At 35.7% G+C, this 19,214-nt stretch overlaps 1 protein-coding gene across 3 annotated transcripts; it reads left to right on the top strand.

The window, feature by feature from the left end:
* Positions 1-574: 574 nt before the first annotated feature.
* LOC110461378 (nucleolin-like) lies at positions 575-18,356 on the top strand. 3 transcript variants are annotated; one of them, XR_002464125.1, is made up of 6 exons: positions 575-629; positions 2,722-2,822; positions 4,647-4,746; positions 5,969-6,099; positions 12,928-15,742; positions 16,488-16,565. XR_002464125.1 is itself a non-coding variant. In XM_021514829.1 (6 exons), the coding sequence occupies exons 2-6, from the start codon at positions 2,742-2,744 to the stop codon at positions 16,524-16,526; spliced, it is 1,329 nt and encodes a 442-aa protein (XP_021370504.1). In that variant the 5' UTR covers positions 575-629; positions 2,722-2,741; the 3' UTR covers positions 16,527-18,356. The 3 variants fall into 3 exon arrangements, 2 of the variants coding, with proteins under 2 accessions (XP_021370504.1, XP_021370503.1); XM_021514829.1 differs by having other exon boundaries at positions 12,928-13,905; positions 16,488-18,356; XM_021514828.1 differs by having other exon boundaries at positions 12,928-13,864; positions 16,488-18,354.
* Positions 18,357-19,214: the final 858 nt, after the last annotated feature.

Here is a 19,214-nt window from a genome sequence, read left to right as displayed (position 1 = left end):
TGTCTGGAAGTATACAATTGCCAATTGAAAACATTTCAGAGCTCAGATGAAATGTCCTATCTCTCTCTCTCTCTCTACCCCAAATCCTTCATTTCTTTTTCTTCGGGAATTTTCTACTGAAAAGCAAGTACATGTTATAAGGTATACAGTACTAGTACATATGGAGAAAATGAAGATCGATAGAAGTAAAAAGTTCTCCTAACATAACGAAGTACCCTACATCATTTTGGAAAAAATACACGTTTTGAAACAAAATCGAATTGCGTTAAATCTGGGACGTCTTTTACGCGATTTGATGTTTTTTCTTTTAAATCGTATTAAAGCTGTCTCAAAATTTAACGCATTTTGATTTTTTTTTCAAAACGTGTAATTTTCTCAAAGTTCGTATTTTTTAGTTCATCTATTTTGACACGCCATCGAAATGATATGCGAAAAGTGTCAGAAAAAATCTACATGTAGTCCATGCAGAGGAAGACACTTATAACCATCCTTTTCATCTCGTGCTGCTGGGCCTTCTCGAGCTCGTGTTTAATGTTTTGGCGGGAAACAATATGAACGTCAATCGTTACGTCGGTTTTACGTCATATCCGGTTCAAGAGGTGTGCTGAAGAGTTGACGTTTTATCAAAGGTGAGCGGACCAATTTTGGTGTGCATTAATTTGGTGAAGCATTTGGTGAAGCATTTATTTTCCCACAACATCATTGCAACATACTGTCTGTACGGAACAATTATATTTTAATTTTATTTCAGCATCTGCTATCGATTGCTTAGTTGACTAACTTAATTGATTGATATACATAAGCTTAGCTGTTTTTAATAGTTTCAAATCATCATATAATGTCGGGACCAATGGATGATTTATATGTTCCGTGTACTTAAAAAATAATTTTACGTACAGCATCTTGCAGGAAGTTTCCTACAGTTTTCTTCTACATTTCGATTTCATGCATTTTCTGGGGCTAAAAGTAAAAGATACATTTCTAAAAAATAATTTGAAAAAAAAACTATTTGTGTTGACTTGATTTTGAGGTAGAAGTAATTCAGATGAAATCGATTTTGCTTGGCCATTTTAATCTTTGCCTTACAAAATAATGGCAGTGTTTTTTTCGCTAGAATATCTCTGCATATCTTGCAAATCATTCCTAATGATAATATGAAAATACTGCAAAATAAAACACCAGTTAAATCTCTTTCAGACTTTTCAATTTCGTTTCATTAGTTTAAAAATTCAATGAAAATGAGATGCATGAAATATAAGAGAAAATCCTTGAAAATCGCTAATACATTTTGGAACAGTCAGTGCTGTATAATAAAATGTTAGAAATGATATATTCGGTCAACAATAACAGATGTATTTTCCCCATTAGATAGCATCAGTGAAAGTTGTGAAAAATAATGGGATGCACTCCACCTCACCATTATTGTTGAAAAAAAGCACTGAGGCGGGTGTACATTTTTATTTTTTTTGTTTGGTATATGAATGGAAACATTTTTTTTCTTCAAGTTTTCCATTTTAATGTTACCTTTCGCAGATTGCAAGCCTACACATGTAGCTGTGTATCTTCATCTTAAGGTTTTCTAATAAATCGCCAGGCCCCTGTAATTATATGCCTGTTAAATACCTGCAAAATAACGACGTGCAAAACGCTCGTAGTTCCGCATAAGGTCGTTCGTATTTATCGGTATAAGTTTTTTGTCCTATACCGGGTACAGTAGAGTTGCTTCCCTTTTACTAGTCTGTACAATGTAGCGAATCGGATCACATCTAGCCTTCTCGAGAAAAAAATCATGGATATTTTCGAGGTTCGAGAATCATATTGTTCCTCCCAGCATTGTCAAGTTGTGCAGTGGATAAGGGCTCGCCTTTCACCAAGGCGGCCGGAGTTTGATTTCCTGATCGGATGTGAAAAGGTATATGGCGTCACCTGCCAGACCTCGTTGGTTTTCCGGACCAACAAGAGTGATTAGAATAAATTGAAATAACTTGTTTCATAATTGTTGTAAAAATAGATAAATTTTATATCTATTTACCCAGCGATGGAATTTTCAGCACTGTAAAATGTGAAAACATTTCCATATTTTTTTTCTCCAACAATTAATTTAAAATGGGGCCTATACTGGAGACTTTTGTAATGAATTGAAAAGTCTAGAATTATTAAAAAAAGTGAAATATATAGAGAAATGTGATATCTTGATTTTTCGAGCATCAAAGTCACATCTATTTGGATATGATAAAACTAAACAGATACATAATAATATACATATAATCAAATTGTCCACACCAATTATGAGACAGAAATTCATGCATTGCTTATTTCAATTTGGACTCGGCGAAAGGCAACACTGCTTTTTATTTCAGCTCAGGATTATATATTTTTAAAAGTTTAATTATACTACGGACTTTTCATTATTGTTTTGGTACTGTGAAACAACCGAAAGGATTCCCATCGTTCCAATTGTGAATTATTGTCGAAAAACTTTACAAGTAGAAGTGTTTTTTAACATGATACACATTAATTTACATTGAACTTCATAAAGAACTATCCCCCAGTTTGACCCTGTCGATACGCCCGTTCTACTTTTTTGAACAAGTATGGTAACATAGATAATAACCACATCTGAATTTAATGATCATGTTTGTACGAGCTTACCCTTAAAACAAGAAATAATAATAATTTGGAGTAAAATCTTAACCCCACCTTTATACCCTTAATTTCCAGGTATTTCGTCTTCGGATAACATGAAGGGGACATCTGTAGTGGCAGTCTGTGTTTTAGCTATGTGTTTGGTAGAGGAGACTTGCTGCAAGGCAATAGCCAAGGTACATATGTATTATTTTTTTCTTTCGGACAAGGAGATCAACTTTAATCATTGTTTATTACTGTATTTAGAATCACAGTTCAATATTAATAAATTTCCTTCCTAGAGGATTTTAATGTAAAGTACCGATTCAACCGAAAGGACGCCGTGATGGTAAAGGAGGTATTCACTCGATAGGTGTTCAAGAGGAAAAGTGAAAAAAACTTATATCTTTCACACAAATATTTAGAAAGAATTTTACCCAATTTACAACTATTATCCCACTTCTGACACTAGTATTTTAGGAGGCACGATAGTCTAGTAGTAGGACGCCGGGCTCGTGACCGAAGGGTTGCAGGTTCGAGTCACGGCGCGGCACTTTGTTGTATCTTTGAGCAAGATACTTTACTCCGCTTGTTCCAGTCTACACAACTGTAAATGAGGACGTGGTTGGGCAGTGCTAGAATTGGTGAATTCTAGAACTGATGAATTCTAGCTGTGAGCGCCTAAATGGCTGTATGCTCCCAAGGGAGTTGAGAGAGATATTGGCTGGTTGCAAAGGCCCTATAACCACGGATAATAATTTGTGCACCGCTTTGAGACGACCTACGAACTAGGTTGTGATAACGCGGTTTATAAGAACCTCGAATTATTATTATTATTATTATTATTATTATTATTATTATTAACTATCATAAACATTAATGTCCTTTTATGACTCATATTTCTAACAGGTCATCAAAAATATCGAAATATGGTATAAAATTAAAAAAGAAAAACGTCAATTTACACAACGTTTAATTCCGGAAATCAATCGTTTCTTCACGGAGACAAACTCGTATAAGAAAATCTCTTTGATCAATTCCTTATTGTTTATGGACCTTTATTATTTTTTTAATTGAAAAGATCTTGTGGACATATTTTTCGGGGTTTTGTTTGAACAAAAAAGTTAAATCTGTATTGATTTATTCTGCATTAACTATACATTGTTCTAATGAATAACACAGTTTACTTACCATAAGACCTTATCTGTTGATATGTCCCTTTCAATACTTGTGTGTTGATTTTCTGGATCTAACAAAACGCAACAAATGGGATGGGGGACTTACTATGTGTTTTTTTCAGTGTATTATATACTGAAAAAACTCGTTTGGAAGATTGACGTGTAGACCTATTGGTTTTGAAATGAATTAATCCGGTTTATTAGAACTGTCTGGTTTTTAGTAATACACAGAACGTTTGTAGTTTATCTGATTTGTACTTCCTATCGTCAGATAAGAAGTTAGAAGTTCCATGAAAAGTATCACTAGTTTGCACCAAACTGTTATTTTAAACCAACTGACTTGGTTCAAGAGACTTTGCAAGAGTTATCCACCTTACCTTACTATCATTTTCAACTCCACGTTTCCGTTCTGACAACATGATGATTGTATCCTCAGAACTTAAAACTGTGTTAGCAATGTAATATTAATCTTGGAGTATGTTAATATGGTACATATTTCAATAATGCTAAAGACAGTTAAAGTTGGTACATATCTCCCTCCTCCCAACCTACCCACCCAGTACCCACCTTCCTCCCAACCCTACCCACCCAGTACCCACCTATCTCCCTATCCCACCTACCCACCCAGAACCCACCTCCCTCCCAACCCTACCTACCAACCCAGTAACCACCTTCCTCCCAACCCTACCTACCAACCCAGTACCCACCTACAAACCTACTACGCCTACCCACCCAGTACCCACCTACCTCCCTACCGGTAAGTTCCAAACCATACTGATCTATATATAACTATGAACAAACAATGAAAAGTATATGAATGTTTCAATTATTTAATCTGAACAGGGAGGAAACAACAATGTTCCACTCAAAGGCAGAAAGAACTCTCCGTCTGATGTTGACGTCATACATTCCAAACCAAAACTTCAATCCACGACAAAATTGGGTAAACATTATGTTAAATTTCTCTGGATTTTCTATTTTAATAAAAAAAAAATCAAAGTTAATATCAACTATGTCATTAAAAAAGGATACATTTCACATAATAATATGGCATAATTTGTCTGAATTCAATTAAACATGACTGTCCGGGTTTATTGTGCGAGAATTTGGTCTCTCCTTGTCAATACATTTGCATCTGATGTCTATATAGTTACTAGTCTTCTTAAGTTTCGGTACAACCACCTGAAGATGATCGTCATTTATATTGCGACATGGACTGAATAACTATTCAATGTATGCTAAAAAAATGAAATGTCTCTTTCCAATACTTGGAACTAACTTTCAAGGTACATGTCATTTTGTCATTTATATCTTTAACATTACATGGCTTAATACACGACGAAGTGTGCATCTAGATGTGAAAATATTCCCTTATTAATTTCAATTTCTATTCCTATACATTTTGAAAAGTATTTTGTTTGATGAAATCAAAATGAAGTTCGAACTTGCATACTTTCGTTGCAAAACAAGAGTATTGCGTAGAGATTATTATGTATTAGAAACAATAAAATATTGGTAAATTCTCTGCTATCGTTTTTATTATTTATATCATAAGTAGAATTAAATCATACTACATAAATATACCCCTCAGAATTCAAAATTTTGAAGATTCGACAAAATGTACCGCGCATCACTCGATTTTGTGTATTTTCCAAGTTCTGTGTATGTACCAAGTTCTGTGTATTTATCAAGTTCTGCATATGTACCAAGTTCTGTGTATGTACCAAGTTCTGTGTATGTACCAAGTTCTGTGTATGTACCAAGTTCAAGTTCAAGTTCTTTATTACCTTGAGTCTTTCGACCGTTATAAACGCCCGCAAAGACTTGAATTTGAAACAGAACAACGACCACTATAATTGTTTCTACGGCATCTAAATAGGTGCGCGTGCATATTGTGATATTTTAATCGACACAGTTATTCCTTTTTGATCAATGCGAGAGTTAAAATCTCGCGAACTATGCAGAATTAACAGTATGAATTTTGTATGTGACCGAACATTATGCATAGTTTTTCGGAGAACGCTTTAAGTGTTATTTCAATTTATACCAATTTAATAAACGCAATTATTATGTAAAAATAATGACAATTAAACTGCAGATGCAAAAATTATGTAATGTTAAAAGATTAAATCACTATGGGGTTAAATATTATATTTACAAACCAGAACCAAGTGGACGCGAGATGGACGTTGATGACACTAGTGACCTGGTGATTCACGACCGCAGGGAGTTACAAGCGACCGGTGAACCTTGTGAAAAAGGGGGCGTGGCCTGTCGACGCCGTAAGAAGCGACAGGTATAAGTATGTCGTAAGACAACTGTGCTCTTTTATTTAGTATCATTACATGTATCGTCATATTAAAAAAAAAAATTGTGATCATTTATTCACTCCGTCCATGTTCCGAATTCCCGTCTTTGGAAAAGTCGTTGTTCTGGACTTTTTGTCGCCAACGAAAGTATCCGAGCTAATGGTAACTCCCTGACAATTTCAATACTATTTCGACGACTTTTAAAATCAACAAAAAATAATATTAATTGCATTCGTGAATAAATAAATTTTATTTTATACACCCGTGGTAAGACAACTTCTGGGAAACCAGGTAACCCCAGAGAGAAGTAAAAAGGTGCGATGGACGGTCAAGCATGTGTTGTGACGATATCTGCGTAAAATGCAATCAACATACCGATTAAACTATATACTTATACTGTGTGTTCTTTGCCACTATGAATTCAAGTGATTTTTGGAATATCAATAGTTTCAGTAGAATTGGAATAAAAATCACATTATAAAGTAGAGTTCAGTGTGGGGGTCTCCCATTAGAATTGAAGGAGTTTCCCTGTGATATGAAAGTTAAATTTTGGGATATTATCCTCTTTCTCAGCCATTTGCCTTTTTGCGACCAAAATATTCATAAACAAATAATAAACACAGTTGATAGAGAAGTCTGATCTCATAAATAAGTCAATCAAACAGAAAGCCAAAATCTTGACATGTCCCTGCAGGTAGGGAGATATTTGAGATATTATCTTTTCTAATGTCTTTCTTGACAATGCCTCACTTTTGGCCTTTAGTTGAGCGTTCGCCCTTGTGAAGAAGGCGTTGGGTTCTGTCCCCTGGCCTAGACATACCAGAGTCTGTAAAAATGGTAGTTTCTACTCCGGCTTAACGCTCAGCAATTTATGAGTGGGACGACTGGTCCGCCCGTTGTCAGTATAATGTGACCGGGTGAGGTGTCCTGCTGGGTGTCTTCGGCAGTATGTTTCTGTGAGGTAGCACTATAAAGTCGGCATCAGTTCCGCGCTATCACAAGGAGACAAACACGAACATATCGCAGCCTCCCAAAACGCACACACATACACTACACACATGCATCTTGCACACATGGGAGGCCGCCCTTAAATGACCATAGCTGTTGATAGGACGTTAAACAATATTAAACAAAACAAAACCAATAATCGTGACAACTACAGTAGGAAAAAATAATGTAGCTACACCCAACTCGGCTGCGCGCTCGTCAGGATGCAATCAAGAATATCATATTTATAAAAGGTCATACCACTCTCCAGCATTTGCAGATGAGAAAGCTCAAAAGATGAAGAATACAACAGCAACTGTCACACTGGCTTCTTGTCGCGAACCATAGAAACCAAAACGCAATAGAAGCCCAGAAATCAAAATGGTATAGACACGAAAACGATGTTAATATAAACATCTCGTAGAAGATGTACTCTGCTAGAAAGGCCAATCAATTGGTAGCAATCATTAATTAGAGCTTCAAAAACAAGAACTTGAGAAAGTCGTTCTGTTTTTGTTCACAGGAATACGAGCTGTCTGCACCAGAGCCAATAAGTCCGGCACACACACACAAATAAGTTTATACATTTTAGTCCTACAAACAGCAATCTGGGCAACACATCTAGAAAACGACTTAAGTAAGAACTCGACATCTTCATATGTAAACACATAAAAGGAAAGGAAACATTTCCACAACTAGATCATGGAATTCACTGAAACTCTAAAGTCAATGTAAAAAAAAGGCAAACCTGAAAAGACAAAACGACGTCTTAAACGAGTGGATAATCCATTTCCAGACACCTGCCACTCCTTTCAAACAACCTCACTTCGACCTCTAGTATGAGAAATGTACATGCAAGTAAAAAAGAAGGCTAAACTCTACTAAGGACCATTGTCTAGTTTTAGGCTATTTCAATGGGCCTCTTATATTTACTAGGAATCTTTAAACAATTTCTAAATGTTTTTGAAATTTCAAACTGGAGATTGCATATGGTTAATGACTCCTACATTTTTACAAGGCGGGTGTTGTCGATGAAGCAGAAAACACATTCTATTCCGGAACACCTGGTCCTATTTTCCTTTTTTATCACGGGTATCCATGTAAATCTTTACATTACATATATCTTTTGCCCCAGATTTATCGGTATCGCGTTCGAGTTACGGGTTTGTTAACACTAAGGTATTCTCTTGCTGTTTGTTGTTTGTTCCCTGTCGATGGCATGCAGACATCACCTTGTCCAACAACATCTAACAAGTGGTGTATACACATTTTGCTATTCCGTCTTTGCGTATTGCAGAGTTATCTTCTTTTGAGAACAGGCATTGATTGTTACGTCATTGGTTTGTGTGAGAAAATTACGTCGTTTTCTCAAAAATTGATGACGTTACTCTCATAAACAAATGACGTAACAATCAATACCTGTTATCAAGAGAAGATAACTCTGCAATACGCAAAGACGGAATAAAATGGTATGATTCTACAACCAATGCATTTACCTACTAATGTTACAGTCAAAATATGAATCATGAACGAATTGAATAGTGAGGTGAACAAGCCCCCTGTCCTCGCCATATTCGGAAAGAGCACTTAAGCTCGTCCCGCCAGTCATGTATAGCCTGCTTCACGAGGGAAGTCCCTTTTAATAGGCAATGGAAATCTAAGATTCATACACAAAACATCAAACCGACATTCCAATGTACATTTAACTCTAATAACATAAATATTAAAAGTGTCCAGAAGACAGAACGGTACCATTTCATACTACAATCATCACTCTGTGTGCCAAACACATTTATTTCAAAATAGCACTGAGGACGAATATGTGCCATTTCATGCCACTCTGTGCGTAATTTCATAGAGCTAGAGTCAAACAGCTCCATATTATTGACCTGTAAATAAGTTACAAGAATGGTGACGAGTCTTATCATACAACTGTTATAACTGGGGAATCGTCTCAATTCAACTCAAGGGTGAGACAGGAATTTCTCCCCATAAGACAGAGAAATCTACTCTTACAGTCAGTGAACGATTTTTTTCTGTCTAAAGCTAGTGTAAAGACGAGTTGATTACCCAGTCAAAATAATCTGTGAAAATAATTGCATGCAGGCACGTCAATATTTCATTGACGTCTCGTCAACAATAGCAGATCACAGAATATATCAAATTAGATATTTGAGTGAGAGAAAAATTATATTCACGACTTGGGGTGTAGGACAGAGAAAAATCAACCGCCGAGGAAATATTTTAAGTGTCCTGCCCTAGGAAGTGTCTCCGACTCGACATTGTTTCTGCTCTACTCAAACGAAGGTAAAAAATATATTAATCTCACACCGGGAAAAGTGTGGATACCCCTGGTCAGGGTAAGGGAATGTGCTATCTCTGATGGGAGAAACTTTGGCTTGCTGCCTGCCATACACCATTTGGGAACTAAATCTGGTCCTGTGTCTGATGTACTACTTTTGTGTCCATGGTACTACAGTAGTAACTGGTGGTAATGACTGACCTAAATGTCATAATGACGACAATGACATGTTTTGTTAAATAATATGTATTTGTAGTACATATACCTGTATACAACTTTCAGGTAGGCACCATAGAAAAAATATTTATGTATACTACAGGATGGAAGATATTGTAATATTCAACGAAGAACTAAACGTCCACAACATACATTTGCATGAAAGAAAAGAAACCCCCACCTTTTTGACATTTTATGAAAGAAATATGTAAATAAGAAATGAATAAATAAAATAAAAAATAAACAAATAATATCACCAACATTGTTTTGAGAGTGGTTGGGATCCACAAAGGGATTTGAACACTTTGCATCCAACCATAATAGAGTCGTTCTAACCAAATAAGCTACCTAATCAGCGGTAGTTTATGTGGCCTGTTTCATTACAGCTATGTCCAAATATACGTAAAGGGAGGTTACTGTGTAGCGGAGTTGGACTGGGTCGATCGTCGATGACCAGGTTGCTCAATTGGTAGAGCGTCTGTCTAGAGTTCGGAAGGTCCCGGGTTCCAACCCCGGTCTGGCCGTGCATTTTCCCTCTCATATTACAGCTTTATGTATGAACACAACTACAATGGAAATCTCTAGTGTTTACTTGTTGTTGGGCAGGGATCCTTAACACTGCGTATATTTTAGTCGGGTAAATACAGCAATCGACCTTATACATAATTGATCACTATCTATGTGACGTTGACAAGTGTTGTAGCTTGTGGTCCCTGTGGAAATCATGCAAACTCAACTCACATGACACCAATCAATACTAAAGCGGGAGCCTTACATTTACGTAGTCGGAATGGTTGGTACACTTTACCTACCAACGTATGTCTGTTTCGGTTAAAGTAAAGACGATAAACATTAAATTAAATAAAAAATCTACGTAGTGTGTATAAATTCATAAATAGTTAAGTTACACACACATATTGTAAATCGTTTAACTAATGTTCAACATTTACTTAACTACAATGTCTATCTTTGGAATGAATCGATTCAACCTCAAAATGGAAAGGTGAGGTCTTAAAACATATCAAGGACAACTAGCATTCATGCAATGGTAAGTGAACCTGTTCGTACGTTGTTTCAACGTTAACTTCCTTGATAAACACTTCTTTTCTTTTTACATTTGTTTTGACTGAAAGTAAAGTCTAATATTTAGGTTGTGTATAATACATTTTCTAAATATGTGTCGATTGGGTACACAGATAATTGACTATTGATAAGTAATTGTAATCTTATTTGAACAGGTGTGTAACAGGGTACATTCATTGTACTTTGTACTTTCGCTTTAGATACCAGTATATATATACGCATATACACACGCAATATCTATACCTTTTATATCGCTACTAAACATAATATGTACTATATAATGTGTAAACCGTTCTCAGGGGCGTAACAAACGAGTTTTCAATGTGTAAGCCCAATGATAANTAAGGCGCGAAGCCTTTCTGGGGGGGGAGGGGGGATCTATATTTTAGATCTAGAAGCTCTGTCGTGCCATCTTGTGGCTTTTTGGATACATTTTTGAGTGTTTAATTTATTTTACAGACAATATTTTTTGGTTGATTCATTCACTTTGTTATTGGAAAGCATCGCAAAAATTCAAATGTATTTCAAATGCGAAAGACAGCTCTTTTTTTTCCCCGGCAAAAATGTGTCGATTGTTGGAATTCCTCGAAAATATCCGTTGCGTCATATCTCTTTCCTGATGAATCTAAATTAACTGGATATTTAAAATGTTGGAGCCAACATGAACAGATTAATTTCAGATTTTTTGCTGTTGTGTCCCCCAAACCCTTTTTATATCATCAACATTTCTCAGAATATAAGATGACGGTAGCTCATATATCGATGTTTAGATATGTGTATACACATATATCCAGGAGCCCTACTGAAGATAGACCTTAGACTACTCTTAAAAACATACTTTATCAGTTCATGACAGGGAAAAATGAATGTATCTAACTACGTGTATCTATGATGTGAAATTCTCAATACGCCTATATAATGTCACAGATTAGCAAAAGCTAGGGGGTCTTACCCCTTCCCATCGATGTGGGTCTGGGGGTCTCCACCAGGAGAATTTTGTTTTCTAGAACGCCTGAGACGCGTTCTCCCGTGTTCTGGCATCAGTTTCAATGGCCCTTTTAAAGCAAGAAAATATTATTTTCCCCTATTGTTTTACAAATATTTTGCTTTTTAATATTTTATATCATATTGTCTTTGTTGCTTTTTTATTATTAAAATGATGTGTAAGCCCGGGCGTTTTTGCTACATAGGTTGTTACGCGCCTGGTTCTTCATAGTAACAATGGTCAATTGATGATGATGTCTATTGACAATGGGGCCAATCAAGGACTACTTTTAAGTACAATAACATGACGATGTCATAGTCTTGATACGGGGCCAGTACATCTTACCAGATCGCATTATTATTATTATATACGTTTGGCAAAAAGGGCAAAATGGAAGAAACAAGAAAGAAAGGAATACCGAGTTTGGGAAACAGGTGACATTTCTTTATCTTCGATGTCCCCAATATTTTATCAACCGCCTGATACGATGAGTCCATGGCATCTTGTATGGTGACAACTGCCCACAAACCTGTAGGAGAGGCTTTTGTAATATTACAATCATTACAGTTGTTGTTATAAGCTTGGTAAGAAGATAGGGTCGACAATTCACATTGCATTTTTGTCTGCACCGATTTAATTGTAGTCGGCCAATTTGAGAATCCAAGAATGTTTACTATTTAGACAATAAATGTGGCTCCAATCTATTTTCAAACGTACACGTATAAAACTGTTCTAATACTATTCTTTATATAACAAGGTGTTAAGGCGGCCTCTTGTGAGGATAACAAAGATAAGAAATAATTCTGGTTTTTGGAATCTTAGGCGCAAATACCACATTTTGTTTTCGAATGATTGGCTCGCAGAGTATCACAAAAAAATCACTATATTCAACAGTCCTTTCAAATGTTTTCAATCAAGTTTTTCTACGATTAGATCGCTCTTTCATGTCAAATGGTCGTTCTTCTTTACATATACAAGTTCAGTGTTGCTATTTCATTTTAGATTTCTTTCACCAGATTCCTATTAGGAGGACCGAAACCGTCTCAAAGTTGAGTTTTTTTTGTTGTAAAACCAGCCCAGAACAGATACGAATTTAATGTTAAAATCAGTCTGATGAGATGTTTGAATTGTAATCAGCTTTCCTTGAGAAAATAAAGATATCATTTTACAGTATCGTTTTTTATTTTATCAAATGTTACAATACATGCTGACATTAACAAAGATTGTAATATTATTTTACAGTTTTCAAAGCTGTTAAATGACCCCCGGAGATCAACGCCGGGGACAAACGGAGTGTATGATCTACAAACAGTGGACAACATTCATGACGAGAAATCGTTTTTCTCTGACTCATTGTTTGATGACGATGACGATGAAGATGGCCACATCATGATACTAAGGCAGCGAAAACGACGTGATTCTGATATTTCCTCCGATGACTCTGATGAAGCTAGTATGTTCGATGATATTGGTGGTGATAAACCTTCGTATTCTGAAATTCTTGGTTCATATTTGCATGGAGAGGACGATATGCCTTTTCGAGCTAAAAGAGATATGCTGTCTGATTCAGCATTTACTGATGAACTTGAAAAGGACAGCAATGACGACAACGATAATGAAGATGACACCGATTTGTCAATATCATCGGAGGACTGGAGTTTACCCCTTCTGAAGGACAGGCTTAAAAGAGAAACAGATACTTCAAGTCTAGACACGTTTGAAGAAGAAAATGATGAAATATTCGACGATGTTGTTGATGACGATGACACTGACGACGAAAGCGTTAAAAGTGATGTCGATAAAAAGACAGTCAAGAAACGTCAACAAGCGGGTTTGCCAAATAAAAGAATTCTGCAAGAACCCGCCAATCAAGATAAAACAAAAGACATTCCTAATAATTTTGGTTTAGTAGATCGGGACAAATCTTTAATGAACAAAAAATACACCACTAGTCATCGCACAGGACAAATGATCAAGCAACATGTTCCTGAATTACAGGATGAAGACGCTGATGACGACACCAGTTCAAGTAATGCTAAGAATAGCGGTCCGGAAACAGAAAGTGATGCTGAGTTATCTGATATTCCTCTTGACGCTCAGTCGGGGGTTGTTTTGGACAGAGTCCCCCGAGACAGTCAGGATATAACGGTCTATGAGGAAGGCGGTGAACCGAACTCTGGTGAGAACAACTCCTTTCAAGCTAGAGGAAAAGGACAGGTGGTAAAGAATTGATAATTTTGTAAAAAAAATCTTAAAAAATAGACTGGAGCAACGTTAGTCGGGACACATATTTCTAAAATCAAAAGTGGAAAAGCAGATATTTCTTTAAGAAAAATGGAACAAAGTCAGTGTCTGACAATACAGTATATGCAATTTTATTGCGATTTATTCTGTAGTACTAATTAGAGTGTATCCTTACTATTTAACTTTATTTCCCAAGTGAATATTATAATGACTGTTTAAACAAAAATACATGAATAGGTTATGACTGTTACTCATTTAAAGTTTAAAGTAAATACTTACTTGCCTTTGTATTGCAAATTACAAAGACGCGCCATGATTAATATTTTAACATGCCATAATTACATTTCGAACATAATTATGACCAAGGTTCGATCACTTAGTATTAAATTACCTGTCGACACACAAATGTGATATTTATAGCTGTTAATTCTGTAGGTTACGGTAGATCATCTCCGTCCTAAAAAACTTCATTTCCCGTGGAACGTGTGACCCACACTTTGGACTTTTCTAATGTGGTTTTGCAATATTATGTTTGTCAGGATTTTATTGAAGCGTGTTGTGAAAATGATATACAATGTGTTACTTAGGGATTGTCGGTGTGTAAGGCGACAACCGAACGGATCTTTTTCATTGGGTATTCGGCTAGCTTCCTTAAAAATATTAAACTGTTATCACTCAAAATATAAATCAGTTAATCTTTGTAATGGCATCCGAGACCGATGCCTACTTATAACTAAGAGTTTCGTAAAGATGCAGATTATTGAATATTTATGGTCGCTGTCTTGATATCATTGGTAAATATGCTATTTCTTTAAGAAATGGAATTTATTTTTTCAACGTTCATGAGGTCATAACAACATTGGCTTTCTGGCAAATTTACCATGAATGGCGTGGCTGTCTGGACATATTTCCATAAATATGTCCAGAAAGCATGTTGTTATGACCTCACAAATGTTAAAAACACAACCTGTGTTATGTTTTGTTGGCCATAATACATACTTCATAACCAATGAAAATGCGTCATGACATCGCCGAGGGGATGATCCGGATGATCATCAGAAATGTTTTTCAGACATTATAGCGTTCATACAAAGAACAATAGTAGGTATGTAAATTAAACAATGTCATACATGTATGTTGTTATGGTATGCGGTAGATAACACTTGGTCATTTTGCGGATGTGAGTCCACACAAAATCTCCTGCTTTTACATCAGATTAAGACACGTGTGGCACAACCAAGATGAATATTTTCGACCAACGAGATACGATTCTCCGAGCAGACTATGTGCAACTTTCTGAAATAAGGTTCCTGAGCTGTATCCCACTGTATTGGCCTTTCAAACACTAATGAGAGACCCACTATATAACTGTGGTGGGGGTGGGGTTCTTCTGTGTTTTGTGCTTAGTGGACATCTGAGAAAGCATAGTTGATCTGTTGAGCCCATTGTGACACTTGCAACCTGTTTACCGTTCCCCAACCTATTCTCCATTTTCGGCGTTGTATTCGTTGGTTAGGCCATTGTCTGTTTGAGATGTATAGTTAGCCTCGATAAAATACCCTTCGTATCATAAGCCATCTCGCCAAATTTTACATACACGCGCAAACTTTGTGACAGTATAACAAAGTTTTCTTTTACAGGCAAATACATACTTTTCTGAGTCCCCAACTTGAACAATCTCAAATTCCTATCTTTAAATAATCTTCAAAGAAGTTATTTTGAAATACCAGGACAGCTAGTAGACATCGATTCCAACTGCACATGGGGTGAAATATGCTGTGCATGGTCGACATCCGATCCGGATGATCACATAGTATGTATATGGTATATTTTCTTATTCATGAGTATTACTTTTCAACTCATCAGTAAAGCAATACTACCGTAATCAAAAGTTCAATAACCAGAATATAGGCATTTATCTTTGTAATTAATCAAGTTAATAAGATCGCTAGTATGATCCCTTCTGTATTGGGTAGGACTAAGAATATGCAAGTCATTGACTAGTTTATGGTTAACTGCATTTTTAATTGATGATAGTGAGTCAGCATTTCGCGACATCCCTGTTGTATGCCACTATTAGGTGATGGCCGGTCATTTTCTTATGTTTTAACCCTTTGTTGATGATATGTACATCCATACAATTTTTTCAGTTCATACACAAAAAAGTGTGAATCTATATGTGTTAACCCAGACGCGTGAGTCTTTATATATTACAAACCGTAGCAGAAACAAGAGCACCTCGCTCCACAATTTAACCCGCGTCATCTTCACCTCATGGAGATATCATCTGGTCCATGTTCCATGTTAGCTTAATTTTTCATATTTTTAAATTCTCATTTCTCAACCTTTGTTATTTATTTCTGCTACTTTTGATTCTTTATTTAGTGTTTGACTTTGTTCCACTTCTGATAATAAAAGAAGCCAACCACTGTCTTCTTCACGTTTTCGATATCCCTCAACTCAAGGATTTCTGTATCTTTCCGGTGTTCACCAAGGTGGACCCCAAATCGCCTTCCAGTCTCTCCAATATAAACTTTAACATGTGTATTCGCTTTCAGGGTACTTGGAGTGGGAGGCGTGGGATTCCTGTAGTGTGACGTGTGGAGTAGGACGGTCCACGAGGAGGCGTGTCTGTATAAACCCCGTCCACTGCAAGGGGGGAGACGTCGAGATAGAGACATGCGTAATGAATGAACAATATGAATGCTGATGATGCAATAAAAACGTTCAAACGACGATTTATTTGTGACAAAGTGTCTTCATTGACCTTCAAACAATCCTAACTTAGTCTTTGAGTATATGTCAGGATGATCAGTCAATTTATTGTCAATCAATAAGCTGCTCTTTTGTTGCTCATTCCTAAGTGTTTCATCAACGCTCCCGTTCTAAAATAGGCATTTTTAGTTGTTATTTAGAAAAAAATGCTTTCTTCTTTTAAAAACGTTGTAAATTGTTCAAATTTAAAATACAAAAAGCTCTTTATTTCTTGACGAACTTGTTTTAAATGGAGGCGTATTATCTTAAAGAGGTCATTTTAGTTTCAAAAAGGGGAAGCAATTGTTAATCTTTCATCATCGTAATCGACGACTATGATTTGGTTTTCCCCCAAAGATAGGATTGAGTGCGAAACAAGGCACGATGTTCTAAGAAGCTGAGAGCTAAAAATCAATGGAAAGTTTCGTCAGTTATTATTGACTTGCAAGGACTTATGTATTATATGTATTAAGTGTCTTTTTATCATTTGATAATTATCATAAGCACACGCTTTAACAAATACACATGTTGTATACACTGATATACGGTACGGGTAGAACACGTGACAAACCTTGATGCGTCGTAAACCCACAAGTCAATGATACGGTGATAGTATGTAACAAATCAAAGAATAACCGCCAAGAAATTAGTACATTGTGCTACTTGCATTCCGTACAGACAGGTATGTCACTACTGCGGAAAGGAAAGTTAACGAAATGTAAAATAAAAATAACTATGCGACAAAACATAAAAGATGAAAAGTGTAATTGGCGATCGTTGTAACTAAATCTTTCGCCGTTGAAAAATACAGTCAATTTGCACATTTCGTGAAACACGTAGTGTTTGTTTCTACCAGCAGGTTTTCATTTTCAAGGAGTAGTAACCTTGTATCAACAACAACAACAACAAAACAACAACAACACTTTCATCAATAGTATCATCAATTATTGAAAGGTATAATTCGTCCTTGAGTTTTATAACGACGACGTTAAAGGGATATACATTGTAATAGACATTCTCACATAGATTTCAACAACGAAATTCCATGGTCAGTCCTAGCTTATAAACTTCTAATGACAAAAAGTATTAATGCGTTTTAAGGAGAGTGATGTTTTCAGCTGATGAATAGGTTCATAAAATGCAGCGATCATATCTATTATTCTTAAGCTTTCAAGCTCTCTTTAATCTCTTAAAAATAAGTGATTATCGTTTTTGAACCATCACGAACCTGTCATCAATAATAACGGTGTCTGATTGAAGACTACAAAACTCTTAGAGGGTAACACGTGGATTTTCTGTCGTTGATTCTCATTTGTGAAAATGTGGAAATATTCGGTATGCCTCTAATCTGTCATCAAGGGGGTGATGCGTGGTAAGTGTTGGTATATTACTGACATAAATTCAGGCTGATTCAGTATTGGTCCTAATGACGAAGCTTTATTTGCATATGTATCCATGATGTATCTAAATTCCTTATAACATCAGTAAATCATTAAGTGGTATTAAAATTTCTTTTTATTATGTTTGAAGACATTAAATGCTATAAAGTAAAAAAGATTTTCCAATTAGAATTTTCTAATATTAAATCAATGCCATAGATTTAATAAAAGTCTCCGTAGGGAAATACATACCTGTAATACATTTCATAAAATGTTACTCGTGGAGAATTTGCGGGCTCCTACCCTTTACCAGTCGCGTTGGGTGAACATTGAACACTCTATGTCAAAGGACATGTTTCAGCCCAGTTTTTTAAAACCGGAAACCAAATCAAATAGCTAACAGTGTGCCTTCGTTTCTATGATCAACTATTCCAGTAGTACAGAGAAGCTAAGTGAGCGTCTTCACGGGGCAGTGGTGTAGAGCTGGTGTTTTTGTAGTAGTGGCATTTATATTATATTAGTCAGTCATAGACACATAGACAGTACTTATGTATTACATCTTTGTCTTAAAGACTATAATAATAATATAATAATAATACACAACATTTATATAGCGCCCTATATAATTTGTAAAATTACTCTAAAGCGCTTTAGAACATATGGATAATAGTAATAGTTATAATTGTGAAACAAAAACAAAGGCTTACAATCACTTTTATATATTTAAGCAAGCAGATGATCATCGCAATGTGCACATAAATGAACACATACATGGTGGTATTTACATGACGTCTATACGATGTGTTCAAACAAAGGGACACACACTTGGTGTCCATTGTTGTCTCAAAGAAAACCTTAAGTTCTACTTACGTATTAAGTTTACAAATAATTTAAAAACTTCATTAGGTAAAAAAACCTCTGATTGGAACTCTCTTTTGCGACTATAACTGATGCAGTGGTACTCTTAACCTTAAATACTAAAGACATTATTTGTATTTCTAAGATTATAATTGAATAATTGAACCAAAGACAAACAGAAAAAGAAAAATATAACTAAATACATAATCTTCTTCTTTCCAAACTATACATTTCTCATTTAAGATCTTTAATTAAGGTAAATATATGGTTATGTAAACCTAAAAAGTGATATTA

This window comes from Mizuhopecten yessoensis, unplaced genomic scaffold, assembly GCF_002113885.1.
Source record: "Mizuhopecten yessoensis strain PY_sf001 unplaced genomic scaffold, ASM211388v2 scaffold10603, whole genome shotgun sequence".
Classification (NCBI taxonomy): Eukaryota; Metazoa; Mollusca; class Bivalvia; order Pectinida; family Pectinidae; genus Mizuhopecten; species Mizuhopecten yessoensis.
The sequence above is the reverse complement of the archived record's forward strand: the minus strand, read 5'-3'. Positions and strand labels throughout refer to the sequence as shown.

Bases quoted from the DNA above. Each gene is read 5' to 3' on its own strand.
- LOC110461378 (XM_021514828.1), top strand. From the start codon at position 2,742: ATGAAGGGGACATCTGTAGTGGCAGTCTGTGTTTTAGCTATGTGTTTG. The intron at 2,823-4,646 runs GTACATATGTAT...TAATCTGAACAG, and splicing joins GCTGCAAGGCAATAGCCAAG to GGAGGAAACAACAATGTTCC. The intron at 4,747-5,968 runs GTAAACATTATG...TTTACAAACCAG, and splicing joins TCAATCCACGACAAAATTGG to AACCAAGTGGACGCGAGATG.